This window comes from Molossus molossus, unplaced genomic scaffold (assembly GCF_014108415.1).
Source record: "Molossus molossus isolate mMolMol1 unplaced genomic scaffold, mMolMol1.p scaffold_m16_p_2, whole genome shotgun sequence".
Lineage (NCBI taxonomy): Eukaryota > Metazoa > Chordata > Mammalia > Chiroptera > Molossidae > Molossus > Molossus molossus.
In genome coordinates this window covers 91,533,446-91,551,194 of record NW_023425355.1, presented here as the reverse complement: position 1 = coordinate 91,551,194, position 17,749 = coordinate 91,533,446, and the positions used below count along the sequence as shown (strand labels likewise).

Here is a 17,749-nt window from a genome sequence, read left to right as displayed (position 1 = left end):
AACATTAATCAGATCCAAGAAGTTCAATAACCCCAACTAAGGCAAACACAAAAGAGCTAGTTGTAGATATGTCATAGTAATACTGTTGAAAGCCAAAGATAAACAATTTTGAAAGCAGTAGGAGAAAAATGGCCCATGCACAAGGGAACCACAATAAAATTAACAGTTAACTTCTCATCCTTAGCAATGGAGGCCAAAAGACAGTAGCATGATATAATCAAAGAGCTAAAAGGAAAACAAATACTATTCATCAAAAATTCTATATCTAAAACTATCCTTTAAAAATTGGAGGTTATGCCCTGGCCGGTTTGGCTCAGCGGTTAGAGCGTCAGCCTGCGGTCCTGAGAGACCCGGGTTTGGTTCCCGCTAAGGGCATGTACCTCGGTTGCAGTTTGTCCCCGGCCCTGGTCGGTTGCTCGGGTGGCAGCCACTCGATGTGTCCCTTTCACATCGATGTTTCTCTCTCTCTCTGTTCCTCTCTCTCCCTCCCACTCTACCTGAACAAAAAATGGAAAAATGTCCTCGGGTGAGGATAAAAAAAAAAAAAAAAAAATTGGAGGTTATAAAAAAAAAAAGACATCCCCAGATAAACAATGACTGATAGAATTTGTTGCCAGTATACTTCCTTACAAGAAATACTAAAAGAAGTACTTCAGGTTGACAAACAGTTAGTAACTTGAATTCACAGGAAGAAATGAAGAGCATCAAAAATAATTAATATGTGGGTTAACATAAAAGTCTCTCCTAATATATTTTCCTCATTTCTTCCCTTAACTTCTTTAAAAGGTATAAGATTGTATAAAGAATTAGGTGTAACACTGTATTTTGGGGGTTATAACCTATGTAGATGTAATATACATGGCATTAATGGCACAAAAGAGGAGGGAAGGAATGAAGCTATCTTGCAGCAAAGTCTCTACATTTTACCAAAATTAAGTCAGTATTAATATGAAGTAGATTGTGATTAAGATGCATACTATAGCCCTGGACAGTTTGGCTCAACGGTTAGAGCATTGGCCTGCAGAACAGAGAGTCCAGGGTTCGGTTCCCGCTAGAGGCACATACTTCTATTGCAGTTTGTCCCCAGCCCCGGTTGGAGTTGTGTGGGTGGCAGCCACTCAATGTGTCTCTCTCACGTCGATGTTTCTCTCTTCCTCCCTCTCTCCCTCCTGCTCTATCTGAAGATGAGTGCAAAAATGTCCTCGGGTGACAATAAAAAAAAAAAAAAGATGTATACTATAATGCAACTGCAGTTAAACATATATATGTATATATAGTTAAAAAGTGAGCAGAGGAAATAAGGTGGTACATTAAAAATATTTAACACAGAGAAGGCAGTCAAGCAAGAAGAGAGGAACAAAAAAGACAGGAGATATACAGAAAACAGCAAAATGGCTATTATATTACTTATAAAAGACAAGTCTTAGATTCAAAGATACAAATAGATTGAAAGTAAAAGGGCAGAAGATCTTTCATGCAAACAGTAACCATAAGAGAGCTGGAGTGGCTATATTAACATCAGATAAAACAGACTCTAAGACAAAAGCTATTATAGAGAAAAAAATAAACATTTCATCATGAATTAATTAGGAAGATATAACAATTATAAACATATACACATCTAACAACACAGCCCCAAAATACATAAAGCAAAAACAGACAGAATTGAAGACAATTCAACTATGATAGTTGGAGATTTCAATACGCAACTTTCAATAATTGATAACACTAGAAAGAAAAGCAGCAAGGATATAGAAAACCTGAACAACACTAACAACAAATTTTGGCATAACTGGAATCTATAAAACACTCCACTCAACAAATGCAAAATATTCACTCTTTTCAAATACATATGGAACATTCTCCAGGATAGAACATAACCTAGGCCATAAAACAAGTCTTAATACATCTAAAAGGATTGATATAATATAAAATCTGTTCTCTGACCACAACAGAATTAAATTAGAATTTTTTTTAAAAAGAAAGAAATATAGGAAATTTAAAAATATTTGGAAATTGAACATCAAATTCCTAAATAACCCACAGGTCAAAGAAAAAACTTAAAATGGAAATTAGAAGATACTTTGAAGAGAATGAAATGAAAATACAACATGTTAAAATTATGGGATACAGCTAAAACAGTACTTAAAATGAAATTTATAGCTTTAAATGTCTATATTAGCAAAAAAGAAAGATCTCAAATCAATAGCCTAATGATCCACCTTAATAAACTAGAAAAAGAAAAGTAAACTAAATCCAAAGCCAGCAGAGGTCAGATTAGTGCAGAAATAAATGAAATAGAAAACAGGAAAACAATAGAAAACATCAATTCAAACAAAAGTTAGTTCTTTGATTTACCTGGAATGATCAAGATAAAGATTATCAAGATTAACAATAAAAGGGGGACATTACTACTGACATATAGAAATTTAAAGAATTATAAGGCAAAGTTTTAAACAACTTTATGCCAATAAATTAGACAATTCAGATGAAATGGACAAATTCCTAGAAGGATACAAATGATCAAAATTGACTTCAAAATAGAAAATTTGAATAGATTTATAACAAGCAAATAAATTGAATTAGGAATTGAAAATTTTCCCACACAAAAAACCCAAGCCCAGAAGCCTTCACTGGTGGATTCTACCAAATAACACAACTGAAAACATATGTCCACACACAAACTTGCACATAAATGATCATAGCAGCATAATTCACAATAGCCAAAAGGTGGAAACAACCCAAATGTCCATCAATGGATGCGTAGATAAACAAAACATGGTCTATTCATACAATGAGACATTATTCAGCTATAAAAAGGAATGAAGTACCGACATATGCTACGATGTGGATGAAAACATTATGTAAAGCATAAAAAGAAGACACAAAGGGACACATATTGTATGGTTTCATTTATGTGCAATATCAAAATAGGTAAACTCACAGAGATAGAAAGTAGATTAGTGATTGCCAGAGGCTGGGGGTGGGATGGGAAAACTGTTGAGTGACCACTAAATAGGTACAGGAATTTCTTTTGGGGTAATGAAAATATTTTGTAGACTGTGGTGATAATTGAATAACTTTGTGAATATACTAAAAAACAATACATTTTACGTTTTGAAGGGTGAATTTTATGGAATGTGAATTACATCTCAATGAAAAACAAATTTTAAGTTTGACAGGAAAAGGATTGAACAAGATATACCAGGCAAATATCAACCAAAAGAAAGTTATAGTTGCCATGTTACTCTCAAAGTAGACAATAAGGAAAAAGCATTACCAGTACCAATGTATGTTACTACATTTTTTATCAAATGTTTCAATTCTAAGCTCATCTGCCCTTAATAACTTCACTTGAAAATACATAAAGCAAGAGCTGAGAGAACTACAAGGATAAACTGAGAGAAGCAAGACCTCTACTGGAGTATTATATGAGGCAGGCTTGGCTCCCTGGTGTGAGGGGAACTATCAAACTCTCTATGGAGCCTGGGGAGGGGACCTGGAGATGAGGTTTTTATATTTATCAAAAGGGGACAGATAAGGTTGGGAAATACTGAAAAACTCTCCTAAAGCAAAAATATGATCCTGTCACGGTGCTGCCTAGAATCCTCCAGTGGCTCCCCAGTGCCCTCTTGAAAAAGTTCACTTTTCAGGCTGATCTCTAGCGACTTCTCACAAAAGATTTCAATCAACCAAACTGGATTGTTTGTTATTTCCCAAACATTCCATCTGAGAAGACAGGAATGTAATGGAGACATCAGGGCCTGGACAAAGCTGGGGTTGGGCAGAGAACCTGACTGGAAGAAACTTGGCTTAGAGTCAAAACAGGGGCCTGGCTTGGCCTCTTCATGTCCTGAACAGGCCTACTCTCCTGAGTTCTGGAGCCCTGGGGGTGGGGGCATCCTTGACTCCCGTATAGCCTCTCCCTGCCATTCATTCCACCAAGATTGATCTCCATCTTTCCAGTCCCACTTCATTCCTTTTGTTGTTGTTAATCCTCACCCGAGGATATTTGTTCATTGATTTTTATAAAGAGTAGAAGGGAGGAAGAGAGAGAGAGAAAAAAACATCCATGTGAGAGAGACATATCAATTGGTTGCCTTCCCCACAACCCTACGGGAGCTGGGGATCAAACCTGCCACCCAGATATGTGCCCTTGACGTGGAATCGAATCTGAGACCCTTTGGTCTGTGGGCTGATGCTCTCTAATTGCTGAGCCAAAGTGGCCAGGGCCCAGTCCCACCTCAGCAGCCTGGGCACAGGCTCTCTACATCTCTTGCTTTGCCCTCCACGTGACCCACACACATGTATACCTGACACCAGCCCTGCCCCACTTCCCGGCGTCCCTCACACTGAACTCCAAAGGGGTCTTTCGAGGGCCCAGGTGCCACACCCCACCTCCACCACCTTGGAAAGACCTCCCAGGTTCTCATTTCACTGGAAATTTAAATAAATGAAACTGAGGCACAGAAGACTTGAAAGGTGACAAAACCTCCTGCAAGGCCCAAACTCAAATCCAGGGCAGTTCCTCCAGCCTCGTGTTCTTTCTCTTTCCTCACAGAGTTTACATTCACAGAGAGAAGGCCCGAGAACTCCCTCATCCTTTCCTCAAGTCCCTACACAACCTTCATGTTCCCAGCGAACCCTCCTCACTTGCACCGAGGCACAAGGCTGTGTGGCCTTGTCCCCCAGTTACCTGGTCACTCTATGCCTCAGTTTTCCCAGCTGTAAAGTGGGGCCAATGAGAACCAGAGTGGCTACTTCCCAGTTGAGGTGTGAGTGACTACCTGGAAAGCTTTCTGGAACAGGGCCTGGCACACAGTGGGTTCTCAATAAGAGCTCTCACTGAGCTAAACATATGAATCTGCTACAAAGCCAGATCCATATTTGCAGAGAGAGGGTATGAAACAAGTCTCTTGCTTTACTTCCACTTCAGATACCTCCAACTCACCATGTCCAAAACCAATCTCACCATTGACTCTCCCCAAACCCACCCCAGGTGAACCCCTCTTGGTGAATGGTTCTACAGTCTTCCCAGAAATGCATGGACCACCCCAGATCCCTCTCTTTCATTTCCCACCTCAGTGTGGCCCCCCCAAGGTGAGCCTCCCCAAAACACCTGACACCTACAGGTTTGCTCCGAGACAAAGTGTGTGACCAACCCTGTATGGTCCAAAATGAGGGAGACAGCCCTGGCCAATTTGGTTCAGCGGTTGGAGCGTCGGCCCGTGGACAAAAGAGTTGTGGGTTCAATTCTGGTCAAGAGCATGTACCTCAGTTGCAGTTCATCCCTGGCTGGTCGGGGATCTATGGGAGGCAACCAATCGATGTGTCTCTCTCACATCGATGTTTCTCTCTCTCTCTCCCTCCCTCCCAGTCTATCTGATGATAAATTAAAAAATGTCCTCGGATGAGGATTTTTTTAAAAAAGAAAATGAGGGAGACAGCTTCCTCTCAGGACACCCACATAGCTCCCCCCTTGTTCTGGTCTGGTCCCCAATGCCCAAGAAGGCGAGCCTGCTGAACTCTGCTCCTGAACCACAGCACCTGAGTTTTCCAGCCACCCCCAGCTCAGTACCACAGACTAGATAGGGCACTCTCCGCTCCAAGCCCTCCAGTGGCTCGCCATTGCTGACTCTTACCCTGCCAGGCTCTGATGCCTCCAGTAGCCAGCCTTAGCGCCTGAGCACGTTGTTCCCTGAGTGTGAAATGCTTTCACGGGGACCCCAGCTTCCTCGTTATCCCACCCCCCACCTCTTGCTTAGGCTGAACCAGTCCTTTCTCTCTCCCAGGCCTCATCCCACAGCCTAGCTGACCCAAAGCTTTCCTCTCACAAACTGCCTCCTTGGATGGGAAGGGCTCAGAGGGATGAATGAAGGGTCCCAGTCTCTTCCTGCACCCAGATAGGCAGGGCAGGACCTCTCTCCCAAGTGAGGACTTTTCTGAGGCGGGATCTTAGGAGACTGGGTTGAGTAGTTGCCCCAGGTGCTGAAGAACAAGGGTGGTTGATGGATGTGACCATGGTGCCGCCTTCTGGCCAGAGGCCAAACTGCACCCTGGGTCTGGACAGCTGGAGACCAGGCCTCAACTCTGCAGCAGGCCTGGGCTGGAAGAGCTGGCCCCCTCTGACCGACTGCGATTCCTTCTCGAAGGCTGGTTGTGACGTTGCTGCTCCAGAGCAGCCAGCATGCCGCGTTCCCCACGCAGATCACTCCTATCCTCCGAGTAAGCCCACCCCTCCTCCGTGAGGGCGGGCACCCTGATTGGTGGGCTCAGCACCTGGCACAAGAGTAGAAGCCCAAACAATGTTTGACAGACATAAGAATGAGGCGGTGTCGCAGGGTCTAATGTGAATTGGAAAGAGGGGAAGGAGAGCCAGCAAAGGGACGCTGGTGAAAATGTCTGAGGTGACAAGACAGAGACAAGACCTCAAATGCAGAGCTAAGAAGAGGCAGAACAGGTCGTTGGAGGTAAGAAGGTCAAATTGTTGAGACCTGACCGTGGCATTAGCTACCTAAGGTCCCCTAGATTGTGTGACCCCAAAGCCTGGAGTGAAAAATGGCCCAGAATTGGCTGTGGGGACAGAGGAGAAAGCTGCCCACCCTCCTCCAGACTTGCCCCCAGGCTAAGGGACCTGTGGGAGGGGTGTGCATGGGGCAATGTGGAATAGCAAGGTGGTGAGAAGACGCTGGGAGGCCACAGAGGGGCTTGTGGGACTGGGAACCCACAGGCGGGCATGCCCACCCTGGGCTATGCCGACCCCTGGCTAACCGGGGGCGTGCTGTGCATTGGCTGCTCTCCTCAGTAGAAGCCAGGCTCCTTGTTTCCAACCCCAATCCTGATCTGGTCCCCACCCCTGAGACCCAGGCCAGCCCTGCGTTGGGTCTCATTGCCCCCCATTCCAGTCCCAAAGGTTAACAAGAAGGTTCTTCTCCATCAATTTCCATGATGGGAGCTGGCAGGGGTCACAGTGTGGAGGAAGGAGTAGCCAGTTCACCCAAAACTCTGAGGGTCCTCTCTCTGCTCTGGCTAGGGCTGAGGAGTGGCCCCAGAGGACTTCCCCTGGTGGGCACCGGAGAAAGGCCTAGTGGAGCCAGGAGAGGCTTGGGCCACTCCAGAATTGGGGTGTGAGGGGCAGGGACCATGCAGACTGGAGGACCGGCCACCACCCTTCACACCAGAAGCCATAACCAACCAGCCTGGGTTCCCCCAAGCCTGGAGCCCATGGGTTCCAAAGCTGAGCACAGCACAGGAATTGAGGCCCCAATGACGCCCTCTCCTGGCCAAGGGGCTCCCCCTCCACTCTCTGACACTAGTCTCCCCCATAGGAAGAAGGTGTGTCCTGGACATGCTGTCTGGCCACAGGCACTGGGAGGGGTAATGAGGAGAGGTTAGAGCAGGCCAGGACTCTGGTTGTCCTCCAGGCTACAGACCTCCACTTGCCTGTGAGTCCTTCCGGGCCTGGCCCTGAACAGCAGGGGCACTGTAGCCTATCCCTGGGGTCCTGGACACTTGGGCCCCCATTAGGCCTCCCGCCACCCCCCTCAGCTGGCAGCCCAGCCAGGAGCCAGAGCCACACGCACATGCAGGCCCACCTCTAGGCTGGCAAAGCTGGCCGCTGGGTTGCCTCTTGCTGGCACTTTGGGGGTGGGGCAGGAACAGAAAGTTCTTGGACAACTGGGAATTTGTCTGCCGTGATCCAAGGGAGCAAAAGTTTGGGTGGCAGTGGGCTAGATGGGGTGGTGTGGTCCCATGGACAGTGGCTCTGCCTCTTTGGTTTCTTTCCCAGAGGTGATACCCATCCCCTCCACACTCATCCCCCATGCCTGTCCCTTACCCCTCCCTCCAGCTCACCACTGTCCCATTGCTCTGTCTGTCTTTATTGATTTGGGGAAAACTGGAGGGAAGCTGGAGGCCACCACACAAGCGGGACCACTACAGTCAGCGAAGCGCAGAACAGCGTGCAGGAAGGACAGTCCCTGGAGCCTCTTCAGCTTCTAGAGGGCTTGTGGCGGGGACAGGAGAGGGGAGCCCCTGTGGACATGCCCCACCAGCCCCTGGGGGGCAGAGCCTCGGGGGTGCCCCACTCCCACCCTAGTGCCGTGTGCCACACCCACACATCTCAAACTCTCCAGCAGAGGCCAGCCCCGGGGCACAGGGGCTGGGGGAGAGGACTGAAAGGGTCCATGGGAAGAGAATCAGGGGTCAGTGCACTCAGCCTCGGCATCTGCCAGGGGTGGAGGGGGAGAGAGAATTGCACAGGGAAGGGGAACAGTCAGGAGGCACCCCTGGCCTGCCCTGTGCCCGAGCTCCCAGTCAAGGATCTCAGCTGTGGTACCCACTGGGTCTTGGCACTGGGCCCCTCCCGGATGCTCACATTCCCTGCAGTCCCCAGCCCCTCTCTCACCTACTCCTCCCAGAACCCTGGATACTCCCTACCATCTGAGCCCTCAGCCCTCTGATCTCTGGGGTCCACCACACTTAGCTCTTGGCCACATGGTGCTCGACACCCTCTAAGCTCACCAAGGATCCACCTCCCAGGGGGTGCAGAGCCCACCCCCACGCACCTGGGCATCACCAGTTGGGGGGCTGGCCAGCTCGGAGGCCTGGGTGGCTGTGGCGGGCCATCCTCCGCTCTGAGGCATCCTCGCCCTCTGGGCTCTGACCCAGCTTTTGGATGTGGCGCAGGAAAGAGGTGGCATTGAATGCTCGCTGCGGGAATACAGGGGTAACAGGCTATGCCCAGGCCATCCCAAGGCTGAGGGACAGAACAGGTGAGGAAGGGAGGCAGCCTCAAGCTAAAAAGCTCCATGGGCTCTCCCCATACTGACCTTCCAGTGGGTCCGTGCAAAATTCTTCTGGATCTGCTCACTGACTGAGCCCAGGATGTCTTTGTCAAAGGCAGCATCCCCAGAGATCCTAGCCGGAGGCCAAGGGTCAGTGGGGTGGTGGGGGGTAGGAGGTCTCTGGAGATGTGGTCCCTCCCTCTGGTCCTAGGACAGCTAGGTAGGGGATCTACTTACCAAAGATGTTGTAAGGCCTGCTGGCAGGTGAACCTCTTTTGGGGGTCTCGCTCCAGAAGGTGCCGGATAAAGTCTTTGGCTGGAGCAGGGAGGCCAGGTGAGCCCAACCCACCCCCACTGCCCTTATCACTCCCCCCTCCCTTCCCTGAGCTTGGGGCCAGCCTCAAATTCACCTGATTCTGAGATGTCATCCCAAAAGGGAGAGTCAAACTCGTAGCTGGCCCTCAGGATCTGGCTGAAGAGTTCGGGGTCGCTCTCGTCGTAGAAGGGAGGGTACCCACACAGCCTGGCACCCACATATGAATCACCCAGCTGTCCAACCCTCCCCAACCCAGCAGGGGGCACGCAGGCAGAAGAAGAGCCTTCCCAGTGGTCACTCACAGAATGTAGGAGATGACACCCAGGGCCCACACATCTACAGCCTTCCCGTAGGGTTTCTGCTCCAATAGCTCCGGGGCTGGGGGGGGCCAGAGACAGACAGACAGACAGACGCACACCCGTGCACGCGCACACCAGCCTTCAGTGCCGCCTGGCTCAGCCTAGTCAACCCCAGGGATGGCCCGCCACCTACCCTGCCCCTGGCACCACAGCTCCCACAGGGTCCCCCAACCCTCTGGCCCACACTGAGCTTCAGGAAGCCCCCTTCACATACCCACATATCCTGGGGTCCCACAGGCAGTGCCCAGCATGTTGCCAGCCTGAATCTTGGAGAGGCCAAAGTCGGAGACCATGATCTTGGAGTCCTCAAATGGCGTGGCATAGAGGAGGTTTTCAGGCTATGACACACCAGTAGCCAGAGGAAGCGCCAGGTCAGCCCTGGCGTGGCCCCCGAGGCTGGAACAAGGGGCTAGGCCCCTTCAAGTCCCCCACACCCTTGGTACACAGGGAGGCTGGATAAGGCCTGAGCAGGCGGGCAAGAGGGCAGGCACCTTGAGGTCACGGTGCACGATGCCCAAGCTGTGCAGGTAGGAGACAGCACCAAGAACCTGGCCCACCAGGTGGCTGGCATCCTTCTCTGTGTAGGAGCCACGCTCCATGATTCGGTCGAACAGCTCACCCCCTGTCACCCTGTGAGGAGCGGATGCTCATTTGACCCAGGCACCTCGGCCCCCACTCATCACCCAGCCCCCAGCCTGCCCCTGCCCTCCTTACAGCTCCATGGCCAGGTAGAGGTGGGAGGGGCTCTCATGGACATCCTCCAGAGCCACGATGTTGGGGTGGCTGACCCTACAATCGCAACAAAAGGCACTTATAGGCCACTGTATCCCCCTCTGGGCCTCAGGGCCTTCCACCTCTGCCCCCTTCCCTACTACAGGCCCCCTCTGCCAAATCCAGCAAGGCAGAGCCCCATGCCAGGACTTCCTGGGGACACAGAGGAGGCAGGGTACTCCACCCCAGGGCACTGCCCCACAGGCCTTAAGAAACAGTAACCTGGCCAGGGCCAGACACGCACCTGCGGAGCACTGCAATCTCGTTCTCCACCAGGGCCTCCTTGCCTCGAAGGGCCTTCTTGGAGATGCACTTGAGGGCAACAAGGTGTGAGGAGCCCCGCTCCTGGGCCAGCACCACCTCAGAGAAGGCACCCCTGCCCAGGCAGGAAAAGAAGGGGAAAGGTGAAGAGGAGAAGGAGAGGAGGGGGAGGGGAGAGAGCAGAGGTGGTGAGAGGGAAGGGCCCCCCTAGCTGAAGCAGAGGGAGAGCCCGCTCCATCCCATGCCACTCATCCCACACACACACACTCACTGACACACATGCACACATATCACATTCACTGACACACTCACGAGCCCAGCTTCTCCCGGATCTCATAGACGCTGCTGATGTCCTCCGTCTGTTTCTTGAGCAGCAGCATGTCTGGGGGGCAAGGGAGAGTTGGAAGGAGGTGCTCTGGGTGAGAGGTAGCCCTGTCCCCCACCCCAGGCCCAGCAGTGCTTCAGTCACCCTTAGCGACAGCCCCACTCAGGAACACATGTCTCATAAGGACCCATACACCCTCCCCCAGCCGGAGTACATCTCGCCCCTCCCCCACCGCCCAGGTCAGCACTCCCAGGTAGATGCCTCCCAGTGAAGCCACCGCATACACTCCTTCTAGCTCCCCCCAGATACACCAACACGATCCTGAACTCCCCCCCACACACACACACAGATGGCGATCAGTGCCCAGACATCTCTCTGCCGCCACACAACCGAGTCAGCTGCAATAGGCCGCCTTCCAGAAGGCTCCATGCACCCCCACTCCGGCCCCTCCGAGCCCACCCCCATCCACAGCGCCCAAAGGGCCCCCCCTCGCCCCCAGGTCTAGACTTGCCACGGGTTGCCCAGCGCCCACAGGACACGCCACCCAGGCCACCAACCCGCCCAAGATGCACCTGCGACCCCAGGGCATAGCCACCTGCCACAGCCACTGCCACCCACGCGGCTGCCCAGGCGCACCCCGCTCTCGGCGCCCCCCCGGAGCAGGAGGAACTCCGCAGCCTGGGCCTCCCGCGTCTGGAGCTGCGTGGGCAGCGCGCGTTCAGGCCAGGGTTGCGCTGAGCACGACAGGTATGCGTGGGGACGGGGGGGGGGGGGGGGGGGCGTACAGCGCCTGCTGTGGACCCTGCACGCCCCCGCCTGTAAGCGCTCGGTACGGACCTGGATCGGGAGCTGCAGCGTTGCCTCACGCAGTGGCAGCAGTGCTGAGCCCCCAGCCCGCGCCCCGCCGGCCCCGCCCCCTCCGCGCGCTCCCGCCAATTGCTGGCAGCCAGCCCTCGGTGGCCACTGCCCTGCAGGGAGCCTTGTAAGGCAATCAGCGGGCGCTGGTTGCCATCTCCCTCCTTGGTCATTCATATTGGTTCCCACTGGCTTCAGCCCTCTGGCGCCTGGCTGAGCCAACCCCAGGGCCTTTGCACCACCGATGTCCTCCATCCCAAAGTCTCTTCACCAACATGTTGACGTGGCTCTGAGCCTTCAGGACTCTGACCCTTCCAGGCCATCTGATCTAAAACAGCCTCTTTCCCTAGCCCAGCCCTACCACTGCCACTTGGCCCCCCTGGCCTGAGCCCCATCAGCACTCAGTTGGACAGCCACAGCCTCCTCACTAGGCTCCCTCTGCCCTCTGAACCCAGCCTTAACCTCTCCTACCCCAGTCTCTTCCCCACCCAGCAGCCAGAGCATTCCCTTTATTGAGATCATGTCACCCCTGAGCTGCAAACCTTACCATGGCTTTCCATGTCATTCCAAGTCAAAGCATGAGTCCTCACAGTGGCCTAATGATTGGTCTGTATGATTGGTCCCCCTTTCCCATCACTACTCTGGCCTATCTCCACACACTTTCCCCCTCGCTCAAGCAGCAACAGCCAACTCCAGCCACACTGGCTTCCTAACTGGCCCTCAAACACACTATCATGCACCTGCTCCAGGGCCTTTCACTCGCTGCCTCTCTGCCTGGAATGCTATTCACTCAGATATCTGCTTAGTTTGCTCTCTCACTCCATCGGGTCTCTGCTCAAATGTCACCTCTTCAAATAGGCCTCCCCTGGTCCCTCCCCTGGCCCTGTCTTCAGAATACCCATCACTTTCTGTGTCTTTTCCTCACCAGAACATCCACTCCCAAAAAGTGTCTCTGCTGACTCAGCCCAGGAGAAGTGCTCAGGAAATAAGTGCTAGGTGACCAAATTCAATCCTTCAACAACTAGTGGATTCCTCCCACTCAGTCCCATGGGTTCTGGCACACTGCCCAGGGGATCCAGGCCTCGCCAGGGATGGGGGTATAGGTGTTCTGGCTGTTGACAGGAGCACATCCACACAGGCCAGAGCTGCAGGGGCTGCATAGAGTGGAAGGGCCCAGGAGTGACCTGCTGACTCCGTCTCACAGGGGTCTGCAGGCCCCTGGTTTGATACAAATCTTTAAAAGGGTCCATGGGGGCAGGCAGAGGTTTTTGTTTTGCTTTTTTAAAAATGTTTCCATTGATTTCAGAGAGAAGAAGGGAGAAGGAGAGAGAGAAACATCCATCGGCTGCCTCCTGCATGCCCTCTACTGGGGATCCACACCACAACCCAGGCATGTGCCCTGACCAGGAATCGAACCAGCAACCTCCTGGTGCATGGGATAACACTCAACACCTGAGCCACACCGGCTGGCCGGCAGAGGTTTTGAAAAATCATCTTTCCAGATTTCAACTCCATGTACTCTGTCCAAAAATTGGTAAGTCTGAGAAGGCCCCCTCCAGTTCTCATCCCCCCACCCTTTCCCAATTGCCCCTCCCAGTTCACTCAAGAAGGTTCCAGGGGCCGTGTGGGTGGGCCTCACTTCCAACTGCTCATCTCTCCAAACAGGCTTCCTAGGGCTTACACCTAAAAACATAAAAGAGGAATGGGACTGACGGTGAGCTCCATCTCACACTGTCAAGTCCTATATGACACAGACTGGAGCCCATCCATCTTGTTTGTTTATTTGATGATTATGCCAGAAGAAACATGATCAGAGCCCCATGGTCACGGGTTATAACAAGAAATGTAACTTACATACATTTGTGTTTCGGAGAAGTATGATGGAGGAATAACAGAAGACTGCCCACATGGAAAAATGGCACATGGAGAACTCTCTGAGGGACAGCAGATGAAAAGTGGAGGCAGGAATTAAAGGACCTTCTTCCAAAGTGAGCCTGGGAAAGAAGAGCCAGCGTGTGGAGTTTGAGATGGACACACGTATCAGCAGATGATTTTGATGCCATTGGCTTCGTGTAAAAAGTGATATCACAATTTTTGTTTTAAGTCAGTATTTACAATATACCAGAAATTACACCCTTCACAGCTATTTAAATATCTGTTGAAATATTGTAGATGTGGCCCAGCCCGTGTGTCTCAGCGGTTGAACATCAACCCATGCACCAAGAGGTCACCAGTTCGATTCCAGGTCAGGACACATGCCCAGGTTGTGGGCCTGATCCCCAGTAGGGGGCATGCAGGAGGCAGCCAGTCGATGTTCTCTCTCATCAATGTTCCTACCTCCCTCCCTCTCCCTTCCTCTCTCTCTCAAATCAGTAAAGAAAAAAAAATTTAATAAATTTAAAAAAAAAGAAATACTGTAGATGTGAACTTCAAAATGTGTGTGTGTGTTAGGTGGTGGGAGATGAGCTTTCAAAAATCCTTTCAGGGAAGACAGAAAAATCAACTCAAAGTGTCTCATAGACCGAAATGTAAAATGCCAAACTTCTAGAACAAAACACAGGAGAAAATCTGTCTTACCTTGGTTTGGTGATGAGTTTTTAAACACAATATGAAAAGCATGGTCCATGAAAGAAAAAAAAGATAAATTGGACTGTATCAAGTTTAAATGTTTGCTCTGTGAACCGCACTGTTAAGAGAAAGAGAAGACAAGCCACAGGCCAGGGGAAATCTTGGCAAAACACACATCTGATAAAGGACCGGTATTCAAAACATACATGGAGCTCTTAAAACCCAACAATAAGAAAACAAGCAACTCAATTAAAAATGGGCAAAAGATCTGAACAGACATGTCACCAAAGAAGAATTACAAAGGGCAAATAAGCACATATAAAGGTGTTCCACATCAAATGTCATTAAGGAATTGCAAATGAAAACAATATATCACTATATAACTATGAGAATGGCCAAAATCCTAACATTGAGAACACCAGCTCTGGCCGGTTTGGCTCAGCAGTTAGAGTGTCGGCCTGCGGTCCAGAGAGACCTGGGTTTGGTTCCCACTAAGGGCACGCACCTCGGTTGCAGTTTGTCCCCGGCCCTGGTTGGGTCGTACAGGTGGCAACCACTCGATGTGTCCCTTTCACGTCGATGTTTCTCTCTCTCTCTCTCCCCCTCCCACTCTATCTGAACAACAACAACAACAACAAAAAAATGAAAAAAATGTCCTCGGGTGAGAATAAAAAAAAAAAGAACATTAAATGCTGACAAGGATGTGGAGCAACAGGAACCCTCATTCAATGCAACATAGTGGAAATACAGCCACTGAGGAAGGAAGTTTGGTTTCTTACGAAACTAAACATACTCTGTATTTTTTGTTAAATCCTCACCTGAAGATATTTTTCCATTGATTTTCAGAGCAAGTGGAAGAGAGGGAAGGGGAGAGAGAGAGAAAAAAACATCAATGTGAGAGAGACACATAGATTGGTTGCCTCCCACACGGCCCCGACTGGAGCTAGGGGTCTTACCTGCAACCCAGGTACATGCCCTTAACCGGAATCAAACCCTCAACCCTTTGGTCCATGAGCTGACGCTCTAATAGCTGAGCCACACTGGCCAGGGCTAAACATACTCTTATCATATGATCCAGCAGTTGTGCTCCTTAGTATTTACCCAAAGGAGTTGAAAACGTATGTCCACACAAAAACCTGCACCCAGATGTTTACCACAGTTTCCTTCATAATCAGCAAAATGTGGAGGCAACCAAGATGTCTGTCCTTCATTAAGTGAATGGATAAACTGTGGTGCATCCAGATAACGGAATACTATTCAATTATAAAGAGGAAAGAGCTACGAAGCCATGAAAAAAAATGAATGACTCTTAAATATATATTGCTAAGTGAAAAAAGCCAGTCTGAAAAAGGCTATATACTTACTGTATGACTCCATGTATATAACATTTCAGAAAAAGCAAATCTATGGAGACAGTAATTGATCAATGGTTGTCAGGGGTTTGACGGGTTACTGCTGGAAGCCCAGGGGTGATTCGGACCATGAAATTACTCTGTATGATGCTGTAATGACACATGACCCTCTGCATATGTCAAAACTCAAAACTGTACAGAAGAAAGAGTGAATCTTAACGTATGCAAAATTTAAAATAATATTTCAGGAGGTTGAAGGATGCCAGGAAGGAATGGGAACTATGACCAGAGACACTGCATGTATTACAAATATCCTGAAGGGGGTCGGGGGAAAGGGGCTGATCTAAGTCACATGAAAATGAATGGAGTCTGCAAGACCTAAGGCGAAGGAACTGCTTGTGAACACTGCACTAGAGTTAAGAACATTGTTCTCCGTGGGGGTACAGGTTAACAGTTCTGAAAGCACCCTACGTATGCACTGGAATGAGACAATTAAGGCAGATGGTGGGAGCCAGGTTTCCTACCATTGAAGTGGGAAGAGACAGACAAGCAAGAGGAGGTACTAGAATGATCCATGTGGTAATAGATCAGAATTGGAGACATCAATATGAATTTATGTTTACCTTAATATAGATACAGATGCATATCTGTATGTACATACTATTTATGTCTGTCAGCTGAGTGGGCCTACAAGCAATGATATTCCAGTAACAATGAGCACACTAGAGCCCAGACCTTGGTTTCTAACACCATTCTCCAATAAAGGGCTCTTTGGAGAAATGGCTGATTCTAGGGCTGGGGCAGAAAATAGACAAGATAAGCCTGGAGCACTCTGTAGTGCCAGAAAGGAAAGAAGTTCATTTTCACTTTCTCTCCCCACCCTGCCACACACACACACACACACACACACACACACACACACACGCACAGTGATTGGGGGTATGAGAAAGGGACACAAGAGCCAACTAAAAGAGTTCCCATTGGCTAATGCTGGAACAATTTGAGCCACAAGATAGAGTAGTATTGGATTATAACCAAAAGTATAAAATATTCAGTTATAAGTAAATGACTAAATAATAAATAAATAGGGAAAAAGAGACAAGCTCTGTGCAGATAATTCAAAATAATTTATGTAGATACGTGCCCAACCCTCAAAGGAGAGCACAACCCCTGTCCTCAGGTGTGGGCTGTGTACTGTGACTTTGGCCCAAAGAGGACAAGATGCAGAGGTGGGAAATTACACTGAAAGCGGAGACACCTGGTGAACAAACGCAACCTCAGTCAGGTGACCAAGGTTGACGTGGTCAGAGGCTACGTCATGTTGAGCACCTGGAGCCTTGCTAGGATGTGATGGGAAGGGTGCTTCACCTCTTCAGTCCTCCTCTCAATAGCCACCCACCCCCACCCCACATCTACTCAGAACAGAAACAGCAGACAAAGCCCGCAGAGCAGTCACCCATCTGAGAGGACAGCCATAGCCAAGAGGAGTCTAAGGAGACATGACTAATGCAGTGTGAGATCCTGGGACAGAAAAAAGGACCTGAGGGAAAAGCCAAGGAACTCTGAATAACATTACAGACTTGAGTTAATCACAGCATACAATATTGTTTGATTATTGTGACAAATGTGCCATACCAATGTACAATGTTAGGTGTGGGTGTGTGGGAACTCTCACTATCTCTGTAATCTGTCTGTACATATAAAACTATTCAGAAATAAAAAGTTTATTCAAAACATCAAAACAGCCCTGGCCAGTGTTGTTCAGTGGTTAGAGCATCGGCCTGCGCACCAAAGGGTGTCAAGTTCCATTCCCAGTCAAGGCGGCGCGTACCTGGGTTGCAGATTCCATCCCTGGCCCCAGCCCATCAGGGTGTGTGAGGGAGGCAACCAGTTGATGTGTGTGTGTCTTTCCCTCCCCCCTCCCTTCTCTCCCACTCTCTAAAAATCAATGGAAAAAAATATCTTTGGGTGAGGATTAACAAAAAAAATAATTTAAAAAAACCCATAAAAACAAATTTACAAATCCTTTCAGGGGCCTGTGTGGATAAGCACAGCTAGTGAACAAGGGGTGCTGTGCAGGGGTAGGGGTCAGGTTGTCCCCTCCCAGACCCCAGGCCTGGTGGGCAGCCTGGTACCATCCTCCCCTCACCAGCTGT

At 49.7% G+C, this 17,749-nt stretch overlaps 1 protein-coding gene across 2 annotated transcripts; it reads right to left on the bottom strand.

Annotated features, from left to right (window-relative positions):
- Positions 1-6,219: 6,219 nt before the first annotated feature.
- Positions 6,220-10,974, bottom strand: PNCK (pregnancy up-regulated nonubiquitous CaM kinase). Of its 2 annotated transcripts, none has more exons than XM_036270798.1 (11): positions 10,806-10,974; positions 10,477-10,608; positions 10,176-10,250; positions 9,953-10,091; positions 9,676-9,799; positions 9,405-9,480; positions 9,197-9,309; positions 9,024-9,102; positions 8,832-8,919; positions 8,568-8,712; positions 6,220-6,279 (listed from the first exon to the last, which is right to left on the bottom strand). In XM_036270798.1, exons 1-10 carry the CDS (start codon positions 10,871-10,873, stop codon positions 8,575-8,577), a joined length of 1,032 nt encoding a protein of 343 aa, XP_036126691.1. In that variant the 5' UTR covers positions 10,874-10,974; the 3' UTR covers positions 6,220-6,279; positions 8,568-8,574. The 2 variants fall into 2 exon arrangements, with proteins under 2 accessions (XP_036126691.1, XP_036126690.1); XM_036270797.1 differs by lacking the exon at positions 6,220-6,279 and adding an exon at positions 7,873-8,227.
- Positions 10,975-17,749: the final 6,775 nt, after the last annotated feature.

Coding starts and splice junctions, on each gene's coding strand:
- PNCK (XM_036270798.1), bottom strand. CDS start 10,873: ATGCTGCTGCTCAAGAAACAGACGGAGGACATCAGCAGCGTCTATGAG. Junction 9,310..9,404: donor GGTGTCATCTCCTACATTCT/GTGAGTGACCAC, acceptor TGTGGGTGCCAG/GCTGTGTGGGTACCCTCCCT. Junction 8,713..8,831: donor TTGCACGGACCCACTGGAAG/GTCAGTATGGGG, acceptor GTATTCCCGCAG/CGAGCATTCAATGCCACCTC.